Here is a 23,588-nt window from a genome sequence, read left to right on the forward strand (position 1 = left end):
TTTAGGGAGTTGCAAGGTTATTATATGGGGAGGGAGTTTTGAGCTGTCAGCCTCTACCCCAAACCCAGCTTTACCTCCAGCATTTATAATAGAGTTAAATATAAAAATGTGTTTTTAATTTATAAGAGGGGGTCACATTCAGAGGCTTGCTGTGTGAAAGGGGTCACCAATGCAAAAGATTGAGCACTACCGATTTAAAAGAAGTGACAGGACATCACGTATTTGTATAATTATTACTTACTATCATTGATTGTTCTTGACCCATATACAGAAGATGTGGGGCCTGACTGGAGAAGTATATGATCAATATCAGAACCAGACATATTGAAAGTTTATTTAAATTAAAAAATGATGTATATCTTTATTGTTCATAGAGAGAAATCTCAGTTAAAATCCTGGTTCTGAACATCTTCTGATAGGTTCAAAATCTGAACCCAGATCTGAATTTCACAAAGGGAAAATCTGAACCCAGATCTGAATTTCAGAATGGGCACGTCTTTATAACGAGTCAAACCAAAACCAAAGAATCAGATTTAGGATTTTAAATGGAGATTTTGAGCACACTTAGACTAGTTAAATACGATTTATTTGTCTTTTTCCTGTTTGTTTTTAACACTATATACGTTTGGAAGTGTTTATGTATTTTGAGGTGTCTGTCTATTTAAGGTCCAGATCTGAAAAGTGGTCAGTACCTCTTTCAACATGCTGACTACACTGCCACTGCCACTGAAATCAATAGAAGCTGCGGATGCTTGGAGCATTGCAGATCAAGTGGCTTTTGCACATTCCTTGGGGCAAAAGCCATGTCTTCTCTCATGGCTTATAGGGTGCTCACAGCACTGCTGAAACTTAACAAGTAGTAATAATTACTAATAAATAGTATTAACGTGGCTGTGTTCATTTTTGACAGCGCTGAGCCACTATCTTTGGAAAAGCTGATTATTTTGCAAAGCCACCTTATGCTCTTAGTAGTAGAGGCTGTTCATGGGCCAAGTTTGTTGGGCTTGTTTGAAGCTCCTCCCTTGGGGTGTAGAACAGGAAGAGGTGGAGGTCAGAGGGAGCTGCTGGAGCTCCGTGCGTTTGTGTGTGTGTGTGTGGTTACCGTTACCATTTTACTATGTGTGTGTCTTATATTACAGCAATGCTGCACATCAGCGGCCAGAGAGAGGGGAGAGGGGAGGAAAAGCCTGTTTACACAGACTGCAAACCGCCTGGGGAATAATGCAGGAAAGGAAGTGAGCCGGCTCTCTGTCTGACTGCTCCAACTTCCTGCTCTCACACACACATACACTAACCAAGAAAAAAAAAAGAAAGAAAAAAAAATCAGGATCTCATTACAAGAGCAACAGAGTGCTCGCAGAAGACTGTCAGCATGGAAAACCAGGGGATTTTACCCAGCTCCCTTTAAACTACCAGAAGAGATTGGAAAAGTCCACCAGGCTCTGGGTATGTACAAGTGCTTCTGAGCGTGGGCTAAGTATTGCAAAGTTTGGGGGGAGGTGTGGAAAGTGGCAGGGAATGAGAATAAAGGGGAGACAGGCAGGCGAGGTGGGCAAATAGAAGAGTGGCTGCAGCTGTGCTGCGGGGCCAAGGGGGCTGCTCTTCGCCCAGGCACCAGCGTGTTTTCCTGCTGGCTTTTAATCTGCGGATCAAGGACAATGTGGCTGGAAGGGGCCCGGCCTGGGTGCGGGGACACCAGCTCCTCGGGCAGCCCGTGCAAGCGAACGAGTGGCAGGAACCCAGAGCCGGGGATCTACTCGAAGGCAGAGAAGCCTCCTGGCCACTCGGGGGGGCAGGGAGCCCCGCGAGGGATGGCTGGCTGCAGGGCGGGGGCCGTGTGAAGGGAGCAAGGGGGCAATGCCTGGCCTGAGGGAAACAAGGGGGGGGGGGGGTCACGGTCTGAGTCGGGGCCGTGCCTGGGAAGGGGAGGAGAGGAGGAATCGCCCCTGTTTAAAACGGGGAGCCGCTGAGGGGCGTGCGTTGCCTTGGGGGGGGGTGACAAGGGCAGGAGGGAGTCAGCGTCTGCCAGGCAGGAGGCCGGTGTCTGCAGGGCTCCCTGGGGCGGAGCGCAGACCAGACAGAAATGCCCGGGAAGCCCTCAGGGGCGCGCTTTGCATTCACGCGCTGCCCAGGGCGTCCCAGCTGCAAGGGCCACGTGGGCCTTTTTAAACATTAAAACGCCTCAGACTAGCGGCGGGGGGCAGGGCTCTGGGTGTTTGTCAACACGCCCCGGCGCTGGGCCAGAGTGTGCAGCTCCCCGCAGCCCCTGGAAGGGAGGACTGGGCGGGGGGGGGAGCCGTGTGGGGAGGAGGGCTCTTGCAGAAACTGCAAAGGGAGGCGGTTAAAAAAAGTGTCGGGAGAGTTTCAGGCTTGTCTGGAAACAGCAAGACTAATTGCCATGCGCTTCCGGTTTGAAACTGGCAGCAGACAACATCTTGAAAATGAGTCACTGCAGCTCACAAAGAAACTCTGTGGTTTTCTCCTTCTCAGGTTTATGTATTTGCTTTCTTTACAGTTTCCTTTGTAGTCTTCCCCCCTCTTTCTTCCCCCTCTTTTTAGGTCCCCCCCTCCGCCTCCTCAAAAGCCCACTTTGATACAGTTCACCGTGGGGGGAGAGGAGGAAGAGAAAAAGTGGAGAGTTGTTTTTGGATCAGGCTTTGCTGAAGGTTAGAGGGACTCATGCTGCAGGGGGAAAAAGTTCCCTGAATTTTCCACTGGCTGCAGGAAGAGAGCCCATTTAGTCATGGCTAAGTAATGTCTGCACACACACCAACTAATCTCATTAGGAGTTTCCGTTCCCTAACACAGGAGGGTTTTGTGAAGCCCTGTCAGCCTTTCTACCATTGCAGTTGAAAGGAAGACAAAGTTACATCTTTATTTAGGGGTATACGATTCAGATCAGTTTATTCAATGCAACATCTTGCCAGTCATGAAGTCTTTTAAAAAGTCAGTGGTATCATCTTAATTTCTGACAAACAAGCTTTCTCCAGCAAATATTTTGCTTGTGCAAAATCTTGACTAGTTTCAGAACTTTAAGCATAAATGTAATTTACAAATATTTGATAGTTGGGCTTGTATGGAAAGGGGGATGTTTAGGAGGCTGTACTTAGCTAAATAAGTTCCAGACATATGTGATGATGTTATGCAATTACATAGATTTTTTCAGATAAAAACTACACTTGCTGGTAGGTGCCAGGACACTATGGTGATGGATACATTAGGACTGTGGTGAGTGAATGAAAGGACAGAATTTTGTTGTATCACTCTATTTGGTTAATATTAAATTGACATCTAATTCATGCTTATGTCTTTCAATTTATGTGGTTTGTAAAATGGCTTTATTAGGATTTATTTCTTCTGCCATAGGGCACAAAGGCTCTATTCAATATTGGTGCCCTGTTGTACATACAAATATATCCTCCTTCCCTCCAAAAATGCTCACAGTCTGATTTAAAATAGGAAGTTGTACAAAGGGGGCATGGAGCAAACAAAGAAAATAGCAAAGAAAAATAAGTTCTACATGCAAATGTTCTCTGACATAAGAAATATCTTTACCTGAAACTATCCTCAGCATTTCCTTTTATTTTCTGTGTTCATCATGTGCTAAGTATTTCTGTACAGAAGAGTTTTTTGACCAATGCCACATTGCAAGGCAATTCCATTGGTGGATTACTGCCCACTACAGCCAGAATGAGAGACACGTTCATTTCATACGTGGTCACACAAGAACTTTAGAGGTGATGTATATTAAACATACAAAATGCCTAATCCCTGGTCAGCCATCAAACATGATCCTCAGACAGTGTTATTTCCCTTTTCAGAGAGTTCATCCTTCTGTGAAAATCTGAGTTTTCAAGAGAGAACCATATTAGTGGGGATATGTAATGTTTCAAAGCCTGTTGAGTATGAATCAGAAAGTTCAAGTTATAATCCAGTCAGTATTTTGATGCTCCAAAAGTCCTGTTAGACTGTCTTTAACAATAATCATTAACTCTTTGTGTTAAATCGACACTTTTGTTAATTAAGCAGGGTTATGTAAAAGCACTGTTGGAATTTCAAAATCCCATCTGTTGCATCTATGTAAACTACACATATGCAGAGTATATATTAGTTTTATGCATTTCATTTAATTCAGAATAAGTAAAAACTTGATGCCTTCTTTAATGGTGTTCATGAAAATAGTAATACATCAGTTGTGTGTACTACATATTTGAAATTCGCAGTAAAGTACAATCCACAAATGTTTTATAAATAAAATATATTGACTCAAGTGGGGGAGGAAAAGTTCAAATTTTCTTTTCTTCCACTTATGAATAGTGTGATTCCCCTTAAATATGCTTTATATGTTTGTTATACTGTAACCATTTCATTTTGTAAATATTTAGATTAAGTAAGTATATATCATTACCTACAAAAGAGATTATTCACTTTATATTTACCTAATATTTCTTCTATCAGAGCTAGCATACATTTCTTTTCTCAGATTATTTATAAACTAAAATATTTCCAAGCGCCATACCACTCAAAGAAAAAAATTTACACCCTGGGAATCCATATACACTTTAATGTTACATTATCCCTTACCTGTAGTAAACCAAGAAAAATAGCACAATCTCAAATAAATAAATAAATAATCCCATTTAAAGTTTATAAAACACTACACACATGTATTTATCCTTTTACTTTTAGAGATCTAATCAGTTTTACTTTCAATCATTAGAGAAACTTACTGCTCACTGATTCACCACTTTACCCCAATTGGTTGATACTTCATTCAACATAGGTATTTCACTCCAAAGGCTGAATTTTTGTCTTTATACAGTAAATGTGATTGTCAACTGTACACTCTTTGGAATGGATGCTAATTAGGGAGTGTGTATTAAAGGAAGGTAGAAACGATTAGATGGCTTTATATACCTGAAATTGAGATACAAAGGAATTGAAATGGGTTCTGTTATGAGAGAATTGTTGTACAATGAAAATGTTACATTAATTTGTTCACATTTAAGCCCCATGCAGCGCCTGAAGGCCATATGCTCCCATACAATGCACCATGTGTAGGAAAGCTAAGTAACAAAGATTCATGAAAAATATGGGTGCAGAGTTGTAGGTTTGGGTAATGCAGTTATGATGTCATGCCAGTTTCAGGAGACTGAAATGCACTAGACTTTCATTTGGCTATGGATAAAAATGGGATAGTGGTGTTTGTTAACAGGAAGAAGCCTAATACAGTTATTTGTGATGCATGTTATCTGCAGAAAGTGTGATCCCTAGGGAAAGGGATCCTAAGCTAAGACTGCCTTAATCAGTTGGCAATATTAGTGCCAGATCATTAAAAAAATTGTACACCCTTTTGTGGTCATCTGTAGGCCAAAGAGTCCTGTGTCACAATATAAGATAAATTAGCAATGAAAATGTCCAGTTTGATCAACTGGTCTGTCACATAAATATATGAGTGGTTGGATGTACTTGAATGCTGGACTGATTGATTATCAACACAGCCTTCCTATGGTGGTTTTATTCCAATCTAAATTGTGCCTGAATACTGACTTCTGAATTTCTGTTAAAGCCACCAGATTGATTCCAGGACATAGGTCAGTTATGTGCTCTTTCCAACAAGATCTCTGGTGGTTTTCAACTGCTACATGTCTTTTGTGACCACACCCAATGGCAATTACGGCAGGCTAATGTGCTTTTGAAAACATGCTGTACTGTAGACCCCCCCCTACTAATTTGTAGCTCTAGTTTTCTATGGAATTCTTCTTCACCATTTTCCTCAATAAGGAATCATTTAACCCTGAATCATTGGGCAGATGATTACTTGGTCTCTAGTTTGTTTAATGAATCAGGTTAATATTCACAAGGCCGTTGAGAGCTCTTGAAAGACTGAATATATCTGTTCTCATGCTGAAGGATTTGTTGAATTAAGTATGATTTAAGTATTAGTCACGATTTGCAGCAGATTGTTGGGATGTAGGAAGAGAAAGTTCAGCTTGCTACACATAAAAATAAAATGGTAAATGTATGGAAACAAACCAGACGAGACATACCATAAACCTTGTGTGTGTACTTTTCTAAAACTATGCATATTTGTCTTTGTTCAGCATTTATATAAATGTTCAGCATTTATATAAATGGGTATGTTTACATTTTTATATCTAATGGTAACTTCTCCAGAATTATTTTAAATGGTTTATCTTTTAAAATAGATTTTAGTTTGGATCCATTTTTGGAAAGCATGCTTGGTTTTTTTTAAACACAAAAAGCAACAAAAAAGCCTGCAACAAGCCTACATTTAATAACATCCATGACCCACTAACTACTAATTAATTCAGTATTATATAATGCCAGCATATGTATCCCATGTTTTTCTGGTAAAGGTCTTATTTTAAAAGTTGTTATAGTGGGACATTCAGTTCAGAAATCTATCGTGACACTGTTGGTCTATTCAGTTTCTGTAATTGAAATGAAATGGCCAGTATCACCCATCTTATGCAATTTGTGATCCAGTATAATCCTAGAGCCTTTCCATCAGTACAATTACCTATCCAATTATTTCCTATTTTGTAGCGGTGCATTTGATTTTTTCCTTCCTAGTTGTAGTATTTTGTCTTTATTGAATTTCATGTTGTTGATTTCTGACCAATTCTCCAATTTGTCAAGGTCATTTTGAATTCTTATCCGGTCCTGTAGGGTGCTTTCAATCCCTCTAGTTACGTCTACATTGGCAAGATTTTGCGCAAATACTTTTAATGCAAGAGTTTTTTGTTAAAGTATTTGCGCAAGAGAGTGTCTACACTGGCATGTGCTTTTGTGCAAGAGATGTGCTTTTGTGCAAAAGCATCCGCGCCAGTGTAGACACTCTCTTGCGCAAGAAAGCTCCGATGGCCATTTTAGCCATCGGGCTTTCTTGTGCAAGAAATTCATGTTGCCTGTCTACACTGGCCTCTTGCGCAAGAACAGTTGCGCAAGAGGGCTTATTCGTGGGTGGGAGCATCCTAGTTCTTGCGCAAGAAGCACTGATTTCACACATTAGAATGTCAGTGTTCTTGTGCAAGAACTCCCCGTCAGTGTAGACAGGCAGCATGTTTTTGCGCAAAATCATATCAATGTAGACACAGCCTCTCAGTTTGGTGTCACCTGCATATTTTATAAGCATACTCTTTACTCTTTTATCAAAGTCATTAATGAAAGTACTGACTAGTTCCAGACCCAGGACTGACCCCTGTGGGATCCCATTAGATATGATCTCCCCGCTGGACAGCAAACAATTGATAACTAGTCTTTGAGTATGTTCTTTCAACCACTTGTGCACCCATCTTCTAGTAGTTTCATTTAGACCAGATTGTCTTAGTTTGCTTATGAGAATGTTAGATGAGACAATAAAAGAAATACGTATCAGGTCTTCTGCTTTTCCCTCAGCACTAGGCCAGGATCCTGTCAAAAAGGAAATTAGGTTGGTTTGACATGTTTGTTTTTGACAGAAAGATATCGACTATTCCTTATACAGTATTATCCTGTAGGTGCTTATAGACTGATGAACAAATTATTGAACAAAGTATCTTTCCAGGTATTGAAGTCAGACTGACTTAACTTCTTTTGGTCTTTTTTTTCCTCCCTTTTTATGTTTATCCTTCTCCAGTCCTCTGGGACATTCCCCGTCCTTCATGAGTTCTCAAAGATAATTGCTAATGGTTCTGAGATTGCTTCAGCTAGTTCCTTAAGTAGCCTAGGATGAATTTCATCAGGTCCCAATGACTTGAATACATCTAACATATCTAAATATTCTGAAACCTATTCTTTTCCTATTGTGGCTTACATTCTCCTTTCCCCTTATTTTTAATATTGTGTTGTGAAGACTGAAACAATATTGGCATTAAACACGACAGCCATCTTGATGTCATCAGTTATTAGCCCTCTTTTCTGCTAAGTAGAGAACCTGCACTTTGTCTTTCTCTTGCTCCTAATGCATTTAAAGAACCTTTTTTTCCATTCCTTGATAAATGTAACTCATTTTGTGCGTTAGCCTTTCTGATTTTGTTCCTTTGTGCTTGTGGGTGTGTTTTTTAAAAAACATTCCTCCTTAGCCTTTCGTCCATGTTTCCACTTTTTGTAGAATTATTTTTTGCTTTTCAGGTCATTAAAGAACTCCTGGCACAAGAATGTTGGCCTCTTACAATTCTTCATATCTTTCCTTTGCATCAGGATAGTTTATGGTTGCGCCTTTAATATTATCTCAGTGAGTAACTGCCAACTCTCATCAACTGTTTCCCCTTAGATTTTCTTCCCATGGGACCTTACCCAGCAGTCCTGAGTATGTTAGTCTGCGTTTTTAAAAGTCTGTTGTCCTCATTCTGCTGTTCTCACTCCTTCCTTTTCTTATAATCATGAAATCTGTCATTTCATGGTCACTTTCACTTCAAATTGCTACCTATTCCTTCCTTGTGGTCAGAATCATGTTACTGCTTCCATTTTCTGAAAAAAAGTTGTCCCCAATACATTCCAATTGGAACTTATGCATTTTGCCATATTATTTTTACAACAGATGTCTAAGTAGTTAAAGTCCCCAGTTATTACTGGATCTTGTGTTTTGGATATTTGTGTTATTTGGTGGTCTTTAGTAGACTCTCTACTATGATTTCCCTGCTTTTTCCTCTTTTATCTTTACCCATATCCATCAGTTGGTCTACTTTCACCTCCTTCTGGAACTGTGAACAAGATTATATTCTTGATGTATAATGCATCACCGCCTCCCTTTTTATACCTCCTGAATAAGCTATACCCCATTATAACAATTGTCTGGTCATGGAACTAATCCCACCACATCTCCAGTGACACCAATTAACTCATAATTTAGCTTCTATTCGAATACTACCAGTTCTTCCTGTTTATTCTCCTTCCATCTGTATGTCTAAGTTGTTAAGGAAATTCCTCTGCTGATGTCCCTCTTGTTTCGCCTATGATCCTATTGTAATTTTCCATGCTCCGTCCTCCCAAAATCTAACATTCCATTAAGGTTGCCTTTTTTTGTTTGTTTATCTGTGGGCTTTTGTTCCTTGCCTCCTTTGAACCTAGTTTAAAGCCCTCTTCTCTAGGTTGGCTTGTCTGCACATGAAGGTGCTCTTCCCCTTCTTGGTCACGTGGACTCCATCTCTTCCCAACAGACCTCTTCCCAGAACAACATCCTATAGTTGAGGAAGCCCAAGCCCTGTCATCAACATTGTCAATTCAGGCATGCATTCATTTCTAGGGTGCGCATGTCCCTGGCTGGGCTCTTCTCCTCCATCAGGAGGATGGATGGGAACACAACCTGTGTGCCTTCATTCTTGTTCTTGAAGCCCTGTGCTCAGGGTCATACTTAGCAGTATCATTAGTGCCCTGATGGATGAATAACATTGGGTAGTGGTAAATGGGATGGATGAGCCTCAGCGACCTTTCAGTGACATCTCAGATGTGGGCGGCAGGCAGGCAGTACACCTTTCCAGAGATCAGGTCAGCAGATGGATGCCTCCATCTTCTTCAGAAGGGAGTCCTTAACCACCAGCTCCCTAAAGGGCCTTCTCCTAGGTGCATTGGCTGTGAGACTCCAGCTTTAGGGGCAGGTGGCTCCTATTCCTTAGCCACTGAGGTCTTCTCCTTGTGTCCTGTTAGCAGGACAATTTCTTCAATTCAATGGACAGAAGATATGGGTGGGGGAATGGAGCACTCCATTGCCCAAAATGGCTAGTAGCCAGTCTGCTCTCTGTAGAACAGCTTGTTTTCCTTCTTCCTCTGTGCTGGTATAGTCATCTCTAGTTGGTGAACATCTTCCATATTAGATCTTTCCAAGTGTGCCCTGTTGATGAAGTGCTCAGATTTCTGGATGCTGACCCTACTGAGGCACTTCCTCCTGCAATCTTATTACCTGTTTTCCGAGGCGCTCCATCGACAGACACCTCTCGCACCAGGTCATTTCCTCTTCCAGGCTTTTGTCAGAAGGGACATGCACGTCCCCATCCCAGCAAGTCGGAGCCAGGGCCTGCGTGGATGCTTCCAGGATCAGGATGCTTGTCTGATGGAGGACCCCACAGGGAGAGAGAGAGAGCAAGTGGTGGTGCTGGTGACATGCCATTTTCCACCCAAGCAGGTTCTTCCTTGTAGAGCAATAGTTCTCAGCTTTTCCAGACTATTGTACCCCTTTCAGGAATCTGATTTATCTTGTATACCTCAAGTTTCACCTCACTTAAAAACTTGTTTATAAAAATCAGACATAAAAGTATAAACATGTGACAAAAGTACTGAACAACTTTGCATTTTGTCTGTATGAAATTTTAGTTTGTGTTGAATTCGCTAGTGCTTTTTATGTAGCCAGTTGTAAAACTAGGCAAATACCTATCTGAGTTGATGTATCCCCTGGAAGAACTCTTTCATGGGGGGGGACATATCCCTGGTTGTTGAGAACTACTGTTGTAGAGTATCTGTAAGTTAAGGGTGGGAGCAAGGGAGACAAACAAACTTGGAGCCCTGCCTTCCTCACTGGTAAACTCCCTTTGAAGTTGCCTTCATCTCACCAGCCACTGGGAGCATTTATGCTTTTTAAAGCCCAAACACTACTTTCATCAGAAGAAGTGGATTGTGCCCACAAAAGCTCATGATACCATCTACATATTTTGTTAGGCTCTAAGGTGCTGCTAGACTGTTTGTTTTTTCCAGTTACAGACTAACAGGGCTACCCCTCTGAAACTACTTGAATGGGTGACTCAACCCCTCTCTCTCAGCTGCCTCTTATCACTGGCCTAGCCACTTAAAATTGCACTGCTCTTACTTCAAAGAGCTCCTGCTAGGAAGTAGGTGCTAATTTACCTAATTGCAGGGCAACATAGCTAGGGAAGTCAACAACCAAGCCTAGACTGCAAAACACAGCAAACAGCCCAGACTCCTACCAAACTCAATGGCAAACTCTGAGCACAGAAATTGTTCCTCTTTTGCCCCCAAATTTAATCAGTAGCAGTAAGCTAGAAGTGCCCCAGAGATATATACAGTAATTCCTCATTTAACACATTCCCGCTTAACACGTTTTCACAGTAGCACGATTTTTTTTAGGGGACGTTTTTTGAATTACATGACCGTCCCCGGAATAACACGATTTCCCCAGCTGGCCCATTGCTGCGTGGGGCTTTCTCCGCCTCCCTGCAAAGCCGCTCACCACGCCGTTCCCTGGTGATCCCCCTCCCCACCGGATGCAATGCGGATCCTGGCAGACACATCACAAGGGCATACTCCCAACCCAACCCCTCTCCCTTTCCTCCCCTCCCCTCCCCCAGAGCCAAACACCTCCCCTCCCTGCTGTAACCCAGTCCCCTTTCTCCCCCAACCTTATGTCCTGTTCCCAACAGACATCACTGCTTGAAACGCAACCCCCACCTTTTCCATTATTTTCAGTGAGAAAATTGACCCAGCATAACACGTTTTCACTTAACATGATCATTTTCTGAAACATATCTATAGTGTTAAAAGAGGAATTACTGTACCAGCTGGCTAACTCCTTTCATGAAATGAAGGAGAAGGAATCCTTCTCTAGGACACACATCGTTGTGCAACAGCAATACTGCAAAGCATTTGAACATACAGTGAAACCTTCGTTATCTGGCACACTGTTAACCAGAAAACTTTGTTAACTGTCATTGCCCCCATCCACAATACTGTCACATCTTCAGGTGCACAGGTCTGGCTTGGTTTACCATGACTGGCTTAACAATTTTTTATTTAAGAAGTACTAATCAACTTTAACTTAAAATAGAAATGAGACCAACTGCCTCACAGTACAAAACTACCAATATTAAAAACTTAAGTTTTACTATTATTGTCCATTGGTTTTTCCTAGGGTGATGGGACCCTCAGATAATCGGAATTTTTAGATAACCGCAACGCCCTAATCCCCAAGCGTGCTGGATAACACAGGTTTTACTTTAACTTGGAGTATGTGACTATTCCTGTTAATGTCATTGGATGAATGAGTTAAATTAAGCTTTTTTTAGTACAACCCTTAGTGGGACCAGAGTAGCTCCTGACACTCCCATGCCTGCCCCTGCCCTACAGGGACCAAATCTCTTCCTGGTGTGTCACAGTCCTGTTTCAAAAGCTTATTGTGTCAGGATATACAGAGCAGCTTCATGGCATGCAGAGAACCTTGACCCCTGCATGGGCCCCCCAAATACAGAGCAGCAACACTAGCTCATTTTCTGGGGGTTTTGAAATACGTAGTAATTCATTTTTATCTTAATATCATACCTCAGGATTATTAGCATCCTAACTTCAAGGGCAATACACAGGATCTGTTCTTTCACCTTCACAGAGTTCCATACCAGTATGCAGGCCCCTTTAAAATGTTTCCTTCATTTATTTTTAAACATACTACAGTGTTAGCTGCTAACAAAAATGCTGTTAAGTCACATAATGAATCATTGTCACAGTCTCCCCAAGCACGTGATTTTCAATCATAATTTTTTTTTAATGTATAAAGGGCTCTCTTGGTATTAACTCGGAAGACACTCTAAGTATTAGCTCTGTAAAATACCATCTTGCAAGATGGACGTTTTTCTTGAAACTACTGGCCAAAAAAGCATAAGTAGGAATTTGTTTAAAACCTAATATTTTTACATTTGTTTAATCATCTACTTAGGAGATTTGTTAAAATTATTTAAATATATTATTGTAAACGTTTCACCGTTAACATGTCAGTTGTTTCACAAAACTAATACATCTGCAGAACAGATTTCTATTACAGCATACATTTCTCTAGTGGCAGCATTTCACTGTAATTCTCCACATATCCCTTTATCATCAGTCTGTTCTGTACAAATAGAGTTAATTGAGTACCTTTCAGCCTGAGCTTTCTGAGAGAGTTCCTGGAACATATTATAACTATTAAACAATTTATATTGCAGCGGTGTTCAGCAGCCTCTTTTGTGCTAGTGCAAACCGATACCAAAAGTTTACAATTTAAGTACTTCATTCAGCTTTTCCGGGCAAAACAAACAGTATTACCGTAGAAGAATAAATAATAATAGAAAGCATATAACAGAAAGAGAGTCAAATTCTGATCTCAGTTACATTAGTGTAGTCTGGAAAAACTCCTCTGATTTCAGATTATGTTAATTTAGCTGAAATCAGATCTAGATTTAGCTTCCAGATACAGGGGTCAGATCTTGGCCTCTATGAAGACTCAGCCGACGTAAAGCTGGTCTAAATGGTCAGTTGAGGAGAATCCTTCAGTGGAATGCAGCTGGCATAGGGAACCTAATTACAGCACCGCTTCATTCCTGCAATTTCTGTTTGCTGCAAAGCACCATGGAGGTTAACGCAGCCTGGGGTTCCAAACAGCTCTAATGAGGCTGAACTGATCCCCAGTCAGCTCCAGGACTAGGGGAATATAAAGGTGGCACAAGTCCCCCTTTGCTGTGTCACATAATGAGGTCTGAGGATCATGGCTATAGCTTTTAGATCTTATCTGATGGGAGTGACTTTATACCTCATCCGTGATGCAATATACAGAATATAATTATTGCCGTGTGTCCTGAGCAACAGCAGAGATATTAACAGATTAGTTGGTGAACAAAATGTTGTTTCTAAAGCCTTGTGTTTTAGAATTGTTTGCGGCAAAAATTGAAGTGATGCTCTTTCCCTCTTTTCCTCATCGTATGCAGCAACCATGGGAATTAATTTAAGTACACAGGATATTACCAAACCTAATGGACAATGACCAGATTTTTTATTATTATTTAAATAACGTGTACTTTAAACTGCAAATTATGGCGCATTAGCTATTTTAGTGTTTACATTAACGATTGAAGTGAGACACAAGATGCTGGGTGATACCTGTCTTATCAGCACGCTAGGAATGTGAAAAATGGTGCAAACTAAAAGATAAGTTTAATCTATTTCATTAGGTTCCAGCATTAGCACTACAGCAAACCAGAACCTGGATGGCTTTTGGCAAGACAGAACTTTATGGATGAATTTTGTACCTGAGAAAAGGAGGAGGGAACTAAAAGTTTTGGGATTTGAGATACAAAGGTGAGAGAGGAGGTGTTCCCTGACCGAGAAATGAGACACATGAAAGTACATACTAGTGATTCCTAACGTAGGGCTAGATCAGGCGTGTCCAAACTTTTTTCAAAGAGGGCCAGATTTGAAGAAGTGAACATGCGTGAGGGCCGTCCCCGCACTCTCAGCCCGAAGGCGGAGGGCCCGCAGGGTCGGAGGCGGGCGGAGAGCGCAGGGCACGCCGGCCTCACGGCGGCCCGGGGGCAGGGCGAACCCGCAGCCGAGCGGGGCTGCGGACGTGCCCTACAGGGCACGCTCTAGGACCGCAGAGGTCATGGGCGGCGGCAGCGGCGTGCTGGGCGCGCCAGTTCAAAAGAGCGCCGGGGAGCCAGGAGAGGGGTAGGAAGCGGGGGCCGTATTAAATCGGAACATGGGCCACAATTGGCCCGCGGGCCGGACTTTGGACATGCCTGGGCTAGATGGTGAACCCATTACTCATTCTGGTGAACAGAGTCACAGGACTACTCCTATGGAAGCCAGCAACTGTGGGTCCTGTGAGTAACTGCTCACCCATGTGAATAAGGGATTTATGATTTGGGATTAGTCCATAATAGCTATTAAAGGAACATTAGCTTTTATTTAGGAGATTCTGTGTATGCAAATCTTTATGTATGTATCCAGATTGCCTTTTACTATGCAATTTTTTGTCTAATCAATATGACACAATACCAATGCAATTGTGTAAGCACCCAGGTAACCTGCTTGTGCTGCTTTATAATTTTACTAGCATAAGTACCAGATGTTGCTTGGGTCTTCAGTGAGGTGTGGCCTTTTTTTGGGGGGGAGGGGGGGAATAAATGAAAAAGGTACATACTTTATTTTAATGATTTTTTTAAAATGAAGTCTTGGGGGTAAGGGGAGGCAGGGAGTGGCTGGCTTAGGATAGAGGGTTGGGAGGTGTGTGTGTGGGGAGGGGGGGAGGCTCCAGGCAGGGAGTGGTGGCCTGGGGGTAGGGAAAAGGAGATGGGAGGCTCAAGGGGGAGAGGGTACAGAATGCAGGGGAGGGGGCTCAGGACTGGTAGGTGGGGAGGGTGCTGCTCCGGCGGCAGCTTCTCCCAGGGGGCTATGGCAGTGCTTCCCAGCCAGTGCCTCTTCCAGAAGGGCGGGGGCTGAGCATCCCAGAGTGCAGCTCTGGGGCTGCATACTTGTCGGGTGGGGTTTGGGGCTCTGTGGGCTGGCCCCAGCCTCCAGCCTCCCTCCCCTAACCTGCAGCCTGTGGGGGTTGGATGGGTAGGAGAAGCCCCTGGCCTGCTAGTGCCTCCCTGGCCTGCAGCCTGTCTGGGGGGAGGGGCAGCCCCGGCCTACTTCTGCAGCCTATCTTGGGTGGCAGTCCCTGGACTGCTGCTGCCCCCCTGGCCTACAGCTGCTCCATGGGGGGCCTTGCTTGGGGAAGTGGTTCCCCTCCCCTGCAGCCTGTTAGGAGGAGCAGCACTGTATGTGCTGGCTCTGGCCTCCAGCTGTCCCCCACCCCTGTCCTGCAGCTGGTCCGGGGGGAGGAGGGAGGTTCAGGGCTACCCCCAGTCTCCACCTGCCCCCTCCATATTGCAGCCTATTTGGAGAAGTGCTTTGGGGGGCTGGCTAGGCTCCATGGGCTGCCCCAGCTTTCAGCCCCCCCTGCAGTCTGCAGACTGTTGTGGGGGTGAGGGTCTGGGGACTGGCACCTTACAGCACCCCTTCCACAGCCTGCTGGTTCTCCATGAGGGGGGGAAGGCAGGCTTGAGGCGAGGAGTTCGTTAACAGTGTGCTGGCAGGCAACATGGCAGAGCCCCAGCCCTGTTGGCCATTTTCTTGGTGCTGTAGCTGTCCCCCCGTGGCCACTCTCAGTTTCACATCCCTTCACTCTCTGCCCCTTCCCTTTCCATGTTATTAAAAACAATCAAATTCCTTGCACTTCCCGTTTTCTAGGCACAACCAAACCCTGACCTGGGCTTCAGTTAGGATAAGAGGCAGCTGCATACCACATTTGGTGGTTCTAGCTCTTCCGGTTTAGGAGGAGGTCTTGACCAAACGGACTGACAGATGTACAGACAGACACACTTTAATATAGATAGATTAGATAGATATTTATCTTTCTTAAGCCGACCGATTCTGAACATTCAGATTTACAGTAGAGGGGTAACTAAGTTTGCCAACATATGTTGCCATCACCTCACTATGTTTCAAGTCTCAATCTTACCTTCAAACTGATCCAAAATTAAATTATTGGAATTGCATTCCCTTTCCTTTTGGTTTTATATATATATATATATATATATATATATATATATATATATATATATATATTTTCATGGTATTGAGAGACCCGTTATCCTGAGTTTCTAGTAAAGACATCAGTTAACGGTGGAAGATTGGTTTAAAAATAAAGATAAACAACATATAAATATAGCAGTAAATATACAGGGAACATTTACAATGTTTATACACATGTTAATATGCATTTCCTCATTGTAGTCATCAGTATCTGTTTCTGTTTCAGTACTTTGTCACAGAATTGGAAGTTTTTAAACACAAGTTAAAGAACAGGCTCACTGGTAAAGGAGTCATATTTACTTTTGGGAATAATCATCACTAGATATGTTGAGTAAATATCTCAGAAGTAGCATCTGTACCTACAAAAACAACAACAAGAAAAATCTAAATATACAGCAGTTACGCTATTGTACCTTTATCTAGCGGTTTTCCCAGTTGTACATATATATTTTTAACATTTAAAATGGAGAATTTAAAAGATTTTAAGTAACATAGAAAAATAATAATAACTGAGCCCCACTGACACAGGCAAAAATGCAATGAATTCATATGGGGAGAATAAAGATACAGGGCTGCCTTTGAACCTGGAAGTCCCTCGGATTGCAACCCAGTGCACTGCCAACATGCCACAGATGTACACCATATGAGTAGATGAATGAAATATAAAAGAGTCTGTATTCATTTTACATCTATCCCAAGGTGAATGTTTGGAGCCATTATAGATTTATGCACTTCTGTTTATGAGCTAGCTTTAGAAATAGTTAAATACATTCATTAAAGCCCTTAAGAGGAAGGAAAGAGCCACATTCCCTCATATTAAGGGCTTTATATTCCTTTCTTGTTGAGGCTACTTCTTGAGTCTTATCCCTTTGGGTGTCTCCACTCTGAAGATAGTCACATCATAAGGGTTCTGTCATCACACTTCAGTGTGGCAAGGGACCAAGTCTTTGCTGTATTAACCTATATAGGTTGTGGAACTCATAGGCATCTGCCTCAGTCTATAGCTCTCCACTAAAAATCTATTTATGATGTTGCTGTATCAGAAATGTTTTTCTTCAACAACTGCTATAGTCCCTGTGCATGTAGCCTTCCTTTTTAATTATGTAGATTTGTTTTGTCATTTAAAAATATATTTGCAGTTGCTGTTGTCTATTGCGGTTTTAATTTTGTTGTCTGTTAAACTGTACAGAGCCGAAAGTCTGACGACAGTGATTGAGGGGGAGGTGGGACGATATGTTAATTATTATTTTTTTTAATAAAAAATTATACAAAACTAAAAGCTGAGGAAAAACTGCTTAAGTTATTTATACACGAGTGGTGAATTATGCTTAACTCATGTAATACTGCTAAGCACTAAAGGCACTAAAGCTCTGTGCATCTTATAACACCTTTATTGGGAGGCACTACTACTGCTCTTCTGAAGATCTCTCAGAACTTCTATGTTGGGTCAATCTTTAACTTTTTCTAATGTTTCCACTGGGTGGTGCTGCAGGAATTCCTACCTTTTGACTTGAATCTGCATTTCCCAGAAAGACGCCTCTAAAATATAATAGGAGGAAGTCCTGATTTAGAAAGTTCTTGCAGCTTCAACACAATAGAAAAACTCTGAGGATGCTCTAGCAGGAAATGTTCCAGTTTCTGGATATGGAAAATTTACCAACATTCTATACTGTGCACAAAAAGTTCCCTAAAGTGCTGTGGGTATGCACTGCAGCCCAAGTTAGTTCTGTTGGCATTTACCAGAGAAAGTTCTTCATCAAGTTAATATGTGTATATTTACACATTTACTTGCAAGCTTATTTTTTCAAGGTCAGTTAAATTAGTAGTAAGATTTCCTTTGCTGAATATTTGACAAAGTTTCTAGGTAAACAAACTGATATTTGTTTTTTTCTTCGTTTTGGCAGAAATGCTAAATTCTCACCAACCACATCCTATTTGTCATCCCTGAAATATAACTGTTGAGAAATATAATTTGAAGACTGACTCAGACTTTTGCAATGGTCTTTTAAAATTTTCTTGTGCAGCCGTTTGGGTAGTACTCACCATTTTCTTCAACCTCTCATGATCTATTGGTTGTTACACAAACCAATATCAAGGGTAAAAATTAATTATCTTGCTAATTATTATAGAAACACAACTTGTCTCAAAAACATCATTAGCTCAGATATGTATCTGAAGTCTTGTACAAAACAGATATATCTGAAAAATACTCTTGATAATATTTTTTTCTCTTTCATAAGCAGCATGTTTCATACGTTCATAATTCAACTGTTTAAAAAAAAAGCATAGCAAAGCATCTGAAAGTTGCTAACTTTCAATATAGATGTTCACCATAGTAGTGGGTTTATAAATTGAAAATATAAATAGATAAGATGAATGAGCTAGAAAATACATATTTTGTACTTTTCTCTAAACATATTTATTTATTTTAAGCTATGGGCATTGGTTACAATAAATTGAACTATTTTGGTCATTTCAGTGGAAAATGAATTCTTTTAAAATTTGCATAATGATTATTTTCATGCTAGATATTGGTACATTTAAAAATTTACACAACTCATAATTTCTTGCATCCATTAACATTTTTTTTAAGTATCAAAATAATGTAATTTATCTGCAAAGTAGTCATGTTCTTTCACAAGCTAATGCAGTTATCATCCCAAGGGTTAAAACAAACCTGAGACACTTAGCAAAATAAAACCAGAGCTGCGCTTATGAACTGGGACAGATGTAGGAGGCCAGGTTTCCTGTGGCCCATTTTCCAGTTTCCTGCCTGTAACCTGCAGAAATAGAGGAAGCTGAACGCTAACAAGAATGAGAGATCTAACAATGCACAACGTCACTCTGCTCAGAGAATCGTGCTCTTAGCCAGAATTAGGATACAAAGGCAATAAACACACAAAAAATACACACTCACTTTCCAGACTAGTTGAAAATAAGACAAACATCTGTTTAAAGATAAATGAGTGTGCCTGCAAAAGAGTACTTTCCTGTATGAGACATGAATGCACGTGTGCATTGAAGGGTGAGGAGTGTGTGAGAGTGTGTGTGTGTGTGTGTGTGTGTGTAGTAATTGTATGTTTTGCAGCTGCTTTGGTTGCAAAAGAAATTGATAATTTTTAAATGTATCTAATGAAATTATTTTCCCAGCTCTGGCTAGGCCTGTGTTTTAATCCTTTTCATGTGCAGATTTGACCACTCCAAGCTTTAGCCATTACAAGGTTTGCAGACTTACTGGCCTCTGATACTCTGCAGCCTCTGTGCTTTCTCAGTCAACCTCTGCTCACGCAGTTTCCATACTTTGACTTGTTTCCAGTCCCAGGCCTCTATGGAGTTTCTAAAGTCAGGAGGAGCTGCTTTTGACCTCAGGGGCTATGCAGAACCATGTCTATGCACTTTTAAAGTTTACATGATTTCCCCATAATTCACTAAGATCTGTAGCAGTTCCTGCTGTCTTAGAAAGCCCACAGCAAGGTAAACCTGAGAACTGAAGGAAAAAATCAAGGCAAGGAACATAGGAGAAAAAGGGGAACCTTTAGATTAGAGGCCATATTAGGTAAATCACTGGTAAAGCCAAGGACTGCAGAGAGCTGCTGAACACAGTCCGACTGATGGGGAGGGGTACAAAGGAAGCACCTGCCTTGGGGTGCAGTGATTCAAAGGGTCTCGGGTTCCAGCTTCTGCTGCTACTATTGCTGCAGCAGTGGCACCAGAGCCCTGGGCCCTTTAAATTGCTGCTGGAGTGCCAGCTATGCTCTGGACAGCACAAAGGGCTAGCTGCCCTGCCCCTGCTTGTTCTGGAAGTGGGAGCCATGCCTCCCTTCTCCTCTTCCCCCCTACACACACCTTGCCCGCTGAGGCTGTTAGTGTCCCTCTCTGAACACCACAAGGTTCAGGGTTGCTAACTGCTGAAAATTATTTTAAGGAGAGCGTAAAAAAAAAGGACCACCAAAGTTCTTTTACAGACACATTCTTACATAATATAAAGATAGGACAAAAGTGAACAATATTTAAGATTTTTATTCATACATCACTATAGCAATGTTATTACACTAATTTAACCTGCTTACTAGCCACATCAGCATCCTCCAACTTCTGAGAGTCTTTAGGGGCAAGGCAGGTGACTGGCGCACATAAAAAAAGGGACCCTTTTGAGCACAAGGCAAGATTCAAAAGGGGGAAAGAAAAATAGACTTTTTCTCGGGTTTTATCTGCTTCACATCTCTGGCCATGTCTACACTACCTCTGATATTCCAGAAAAGCTCTGCCGTGTCCAAGGAACATGTCCACTTTTTCGGAACAGTTTCCAAAAAAGCGGATGCGTTTTCGGCATTCCAGTATTCTTCATTGTACGAGGAATAAGGGATGTTCTGAAAGGGATGTACATGGGCCAAATTTCAGAAAAGCCTCTTCAAAAAAAAAAAAGCGGAAAAAGATACACAAATTGCAAACTGCAATTTGCATATCTTTTGCCGACTTTTCTTTGCAGTCTAGACATTGTCTGAGGCTGAAAGCGCTGAATGAAGGGCTGCAGCAGAAGCATGAGGAGGCAGCAGGGCAGGGATGTTAGTGATGCCAAAAAATTCAAAGCTGGTCACCAGAGATGGAAAAAAGCAGCCCCTACCAGCAGGTCGCAGGGAGCCCCCACCAGGAGAATTCCCCTCCCTGCTGCTGCCCCAGGAATTATAGAGTTCCTGGATCTGCCCCATGGCATAGATCTCACTCCAGGATCATGGGGGAGGAAGCTCAGTGGTTTTTTACTGTTATTAAAATGTTTTATGGATTTTATGGGCAGGTCCAATTTTAGTTCTTTTTTATTGATTGTCTGAGAATGTACTAATGGTTGACAACTCTGACAAGGTATCCTCCTTTCTGCCTCCTAATTACTCTGGAGTTTCTAGTTCCCCCATCGTAGGGCCTCACAGATCTTATCACCACCAAGTATCCTATTTTCTGCCTCCCAGTTCATGTCATTAAGCAAAGATAAGGTGACTGACCATTTTAACCTTAACTCTGAATTTCCTGTGTTTCTAATGGTTGTTTTTGAAACATTCTTTGTAAGGTGAGACTTTTGTTCTTATTTCATTTTTGTACCCTCAAATTACTGATATGTACTCTTAGTCTTAACTCCAATTTGCTTACAGTTGTGTCTGAAAATTAATATAAATTGTCTGGAATGAGCAATGAAAATTCAGCATAATGGAGGAGGAGATGGTAGTGTTGTGTGTGTAAATCTATAATAATTGCTGAGCATTTCTGGGAATAGTCATTTGGAAGGGCATCTTTCATAATATTTGTCAAAGGCCTGTCTGTGTACTCTAAAGTAGGTTCCCAATCACTGGTACTTGGTGTCAGCAGTGGTATTCCAGGCTCCTTCTTGCTATGTTAGCGGTGCCAGTGGCTTGCGTCCGAGTGCCACGCACCCATTCATTTTTCATTCAGTTAGTTTGGTAAACTGATAGTTGATTGAGAAGTTTGCAGATCCCCATTTTATACAGATTATTCCTTTGCCAAGCATAATTTTTGGCAACCAGTTGTTATACCGATAATTATTTATATCATCAGAGATAACGTTAATTGGAGGGAAAATATAATAGACTATTCAGCTCAACCTAATACTTCTGAATCACTAGGTGAAAATGTCCATTCCCCAAATATACTGCATCAAAAATCCCTACACGTAAAGAACATTAAGGTTGCAAAGTCAAACATTCAAAAGTTAGGCATGCCAGAATCCCTGTACAACCTTAATTCAGCCCCCTTGTGCATATGCATTACAATACATTCTTGAATTATTTGATCACATACAAGTTTTTCCACAGAGCCTCTGACTCATTCAATTTACAGGATGATGTTGTTCACTGAATAGTTAGATGTCAGTATTTCTTTTTCATAGACTCTCAGAAGATGAGGGTTGAAAGAGACCTCAGGAGATCTTCTAGTCTAACCCTCTGTTCAAAGCAGGACCAACCCCAACTAAATCATCCCAGCCAGAGCTTTGTTTAGCCAGGCCTTAAAAACCTCTTAGGATGGAGATCCCACCACCTCCTTAAGGTAACCCATTTCACTGCTTCACCACCCTCCTAGTGAAATAGTTTTTCCTAATATGACAACTAGACCTCCTCCACTGCAACTTGAGACCACTGTACCTTGTTTGTCATTTGCCACCACTGAGAACAGCTTCTCTCCATCCTCTTTGGAACCCTCCTTCAAATAATTGAAGGCTGCTATCAAATCACCCCTCATTCTTCTCTTCTTGAGGCTAAATAAGACCAGTTTTCTCAGCCTCTCTTCCTAAGGCATGTGCTCCAGCCCCCTAAACAATTTTGTTGCTATCTGCTGGATATTCTCCAATTTGTCCACAACCTTTCTATAGTCGGGGGAGGGGGGGGGTAGGCAATAATCCAGAGGTGACCTCACCAGGGCCAAATAAAAGGGAATAATCACTTTTCTTGATCTGCTAACATTGCTCCTAATATACTCATCATTCAGTGTCGTTCCCCCCCCCCCCCCCAGTATTATTTATTGCACACTATTCAAACCTTGCACTGAATAAAAAATTAATTTCTAGGTTTGCTGAGCAAAATTAGAAATTTCCATGGGCAATTCTGACATTTCAGCATTTGTCCCCTCCCCCAAATTAGGACAAAAAGTTGACATTTTGCATTTTTTTTGTGAAATGGAAGTTTTCAAAAAACTTTATTCTGAAATGGCAAAACAAATATGTGTTGCCATTTTGAATTGAAACTAAACATTGACATTGCCAAAAATCAATATGTATCAAAATGCTTTAAATTAATTTAGTATTAAATTACATTGTTCCATAGTATCTCATTGCCTAATAGGAGAGGTAATTAGGGAGCCTGATGCCATCATTTTCCTATCTTGGCGAGGTTTCCTGGCATCTCCCCTACTGCATCCAGAGCCATCTGACTCCCAAGATGCATCATGGAAGTAAATTGGGGAAATTCACACTGCATTATGGGAAGTTGTAGTTCTCCATGGAGTCCAGCTCAGAGGAGAGAATGGGGGCCCAAATAATGATTTGTTGAACTGATTTGAAACAAAATATTTCAGCTTAGTTCTAAAACCAAAATATTCCAATTTGGATCAAACCATCCCAAATATTTCATTTAGATTTTCCTGAGAGAAAATTGAAAATTTTCAGAAAAAAATTTGATTTTGTAGCAACTGTGTTTTCCGTCAGAAAAGCATTCTGACAGGGAATTCCCAACCAGCTCTATTAATTTCTC

At 41.5% G+C, this 23,588-nt stretch overlaps 1 protein-coding gene across 3 annotated transcripts in view; it reads left to right on the forward strand.

Moving 5' to 3' along the window:
* The first annotated feature begins 1,032 nt into the window (after positions 1-1,032).
* ELK3 (ETS transcription factor ELK3) overlaps positions 1,033-23,588 on the forward strand; it is a 56,304-nt gene continuing 33,748 nt past the window's right edge. Inside the window, exon 1 of one of the 3 annotated variants that reach the window (XM_006118283.3) lies at positions 1,033-1,446. Coding sequence is in view for 1 of the 3 variants with exons in the window: in XM_075933740.1 (XP_075789855.1) it covers positions 2,442-2,490 (49 nt within the window). In the remaining 2 variants the exon portion in view is untranslated. Of the gene's footprint in view, positions 1,447-2,347; positions 2,491-3,209; positions 3,229-23,588 lie in introns of those variants that run through there. The other 2 variants (XM_075933740.1, XM_014571086.3) reach the window with 2 other exon arrangements.

Source organism: Pelodiscus sinensis, chromosome 1 (assembly GCF_049634645.1).
Source record: "Pelodiscus sinensis isolate JC-2024 chromosome 1, ASM4963464v1, whole genome shotgun sequence".
In the NCBI taxonomy this organism is placed as follows: Eukaryota; Metazoa; Chordata; order Testudines; family Trionychidae; genus Pelodiscus; species Pelodiscus sinensis.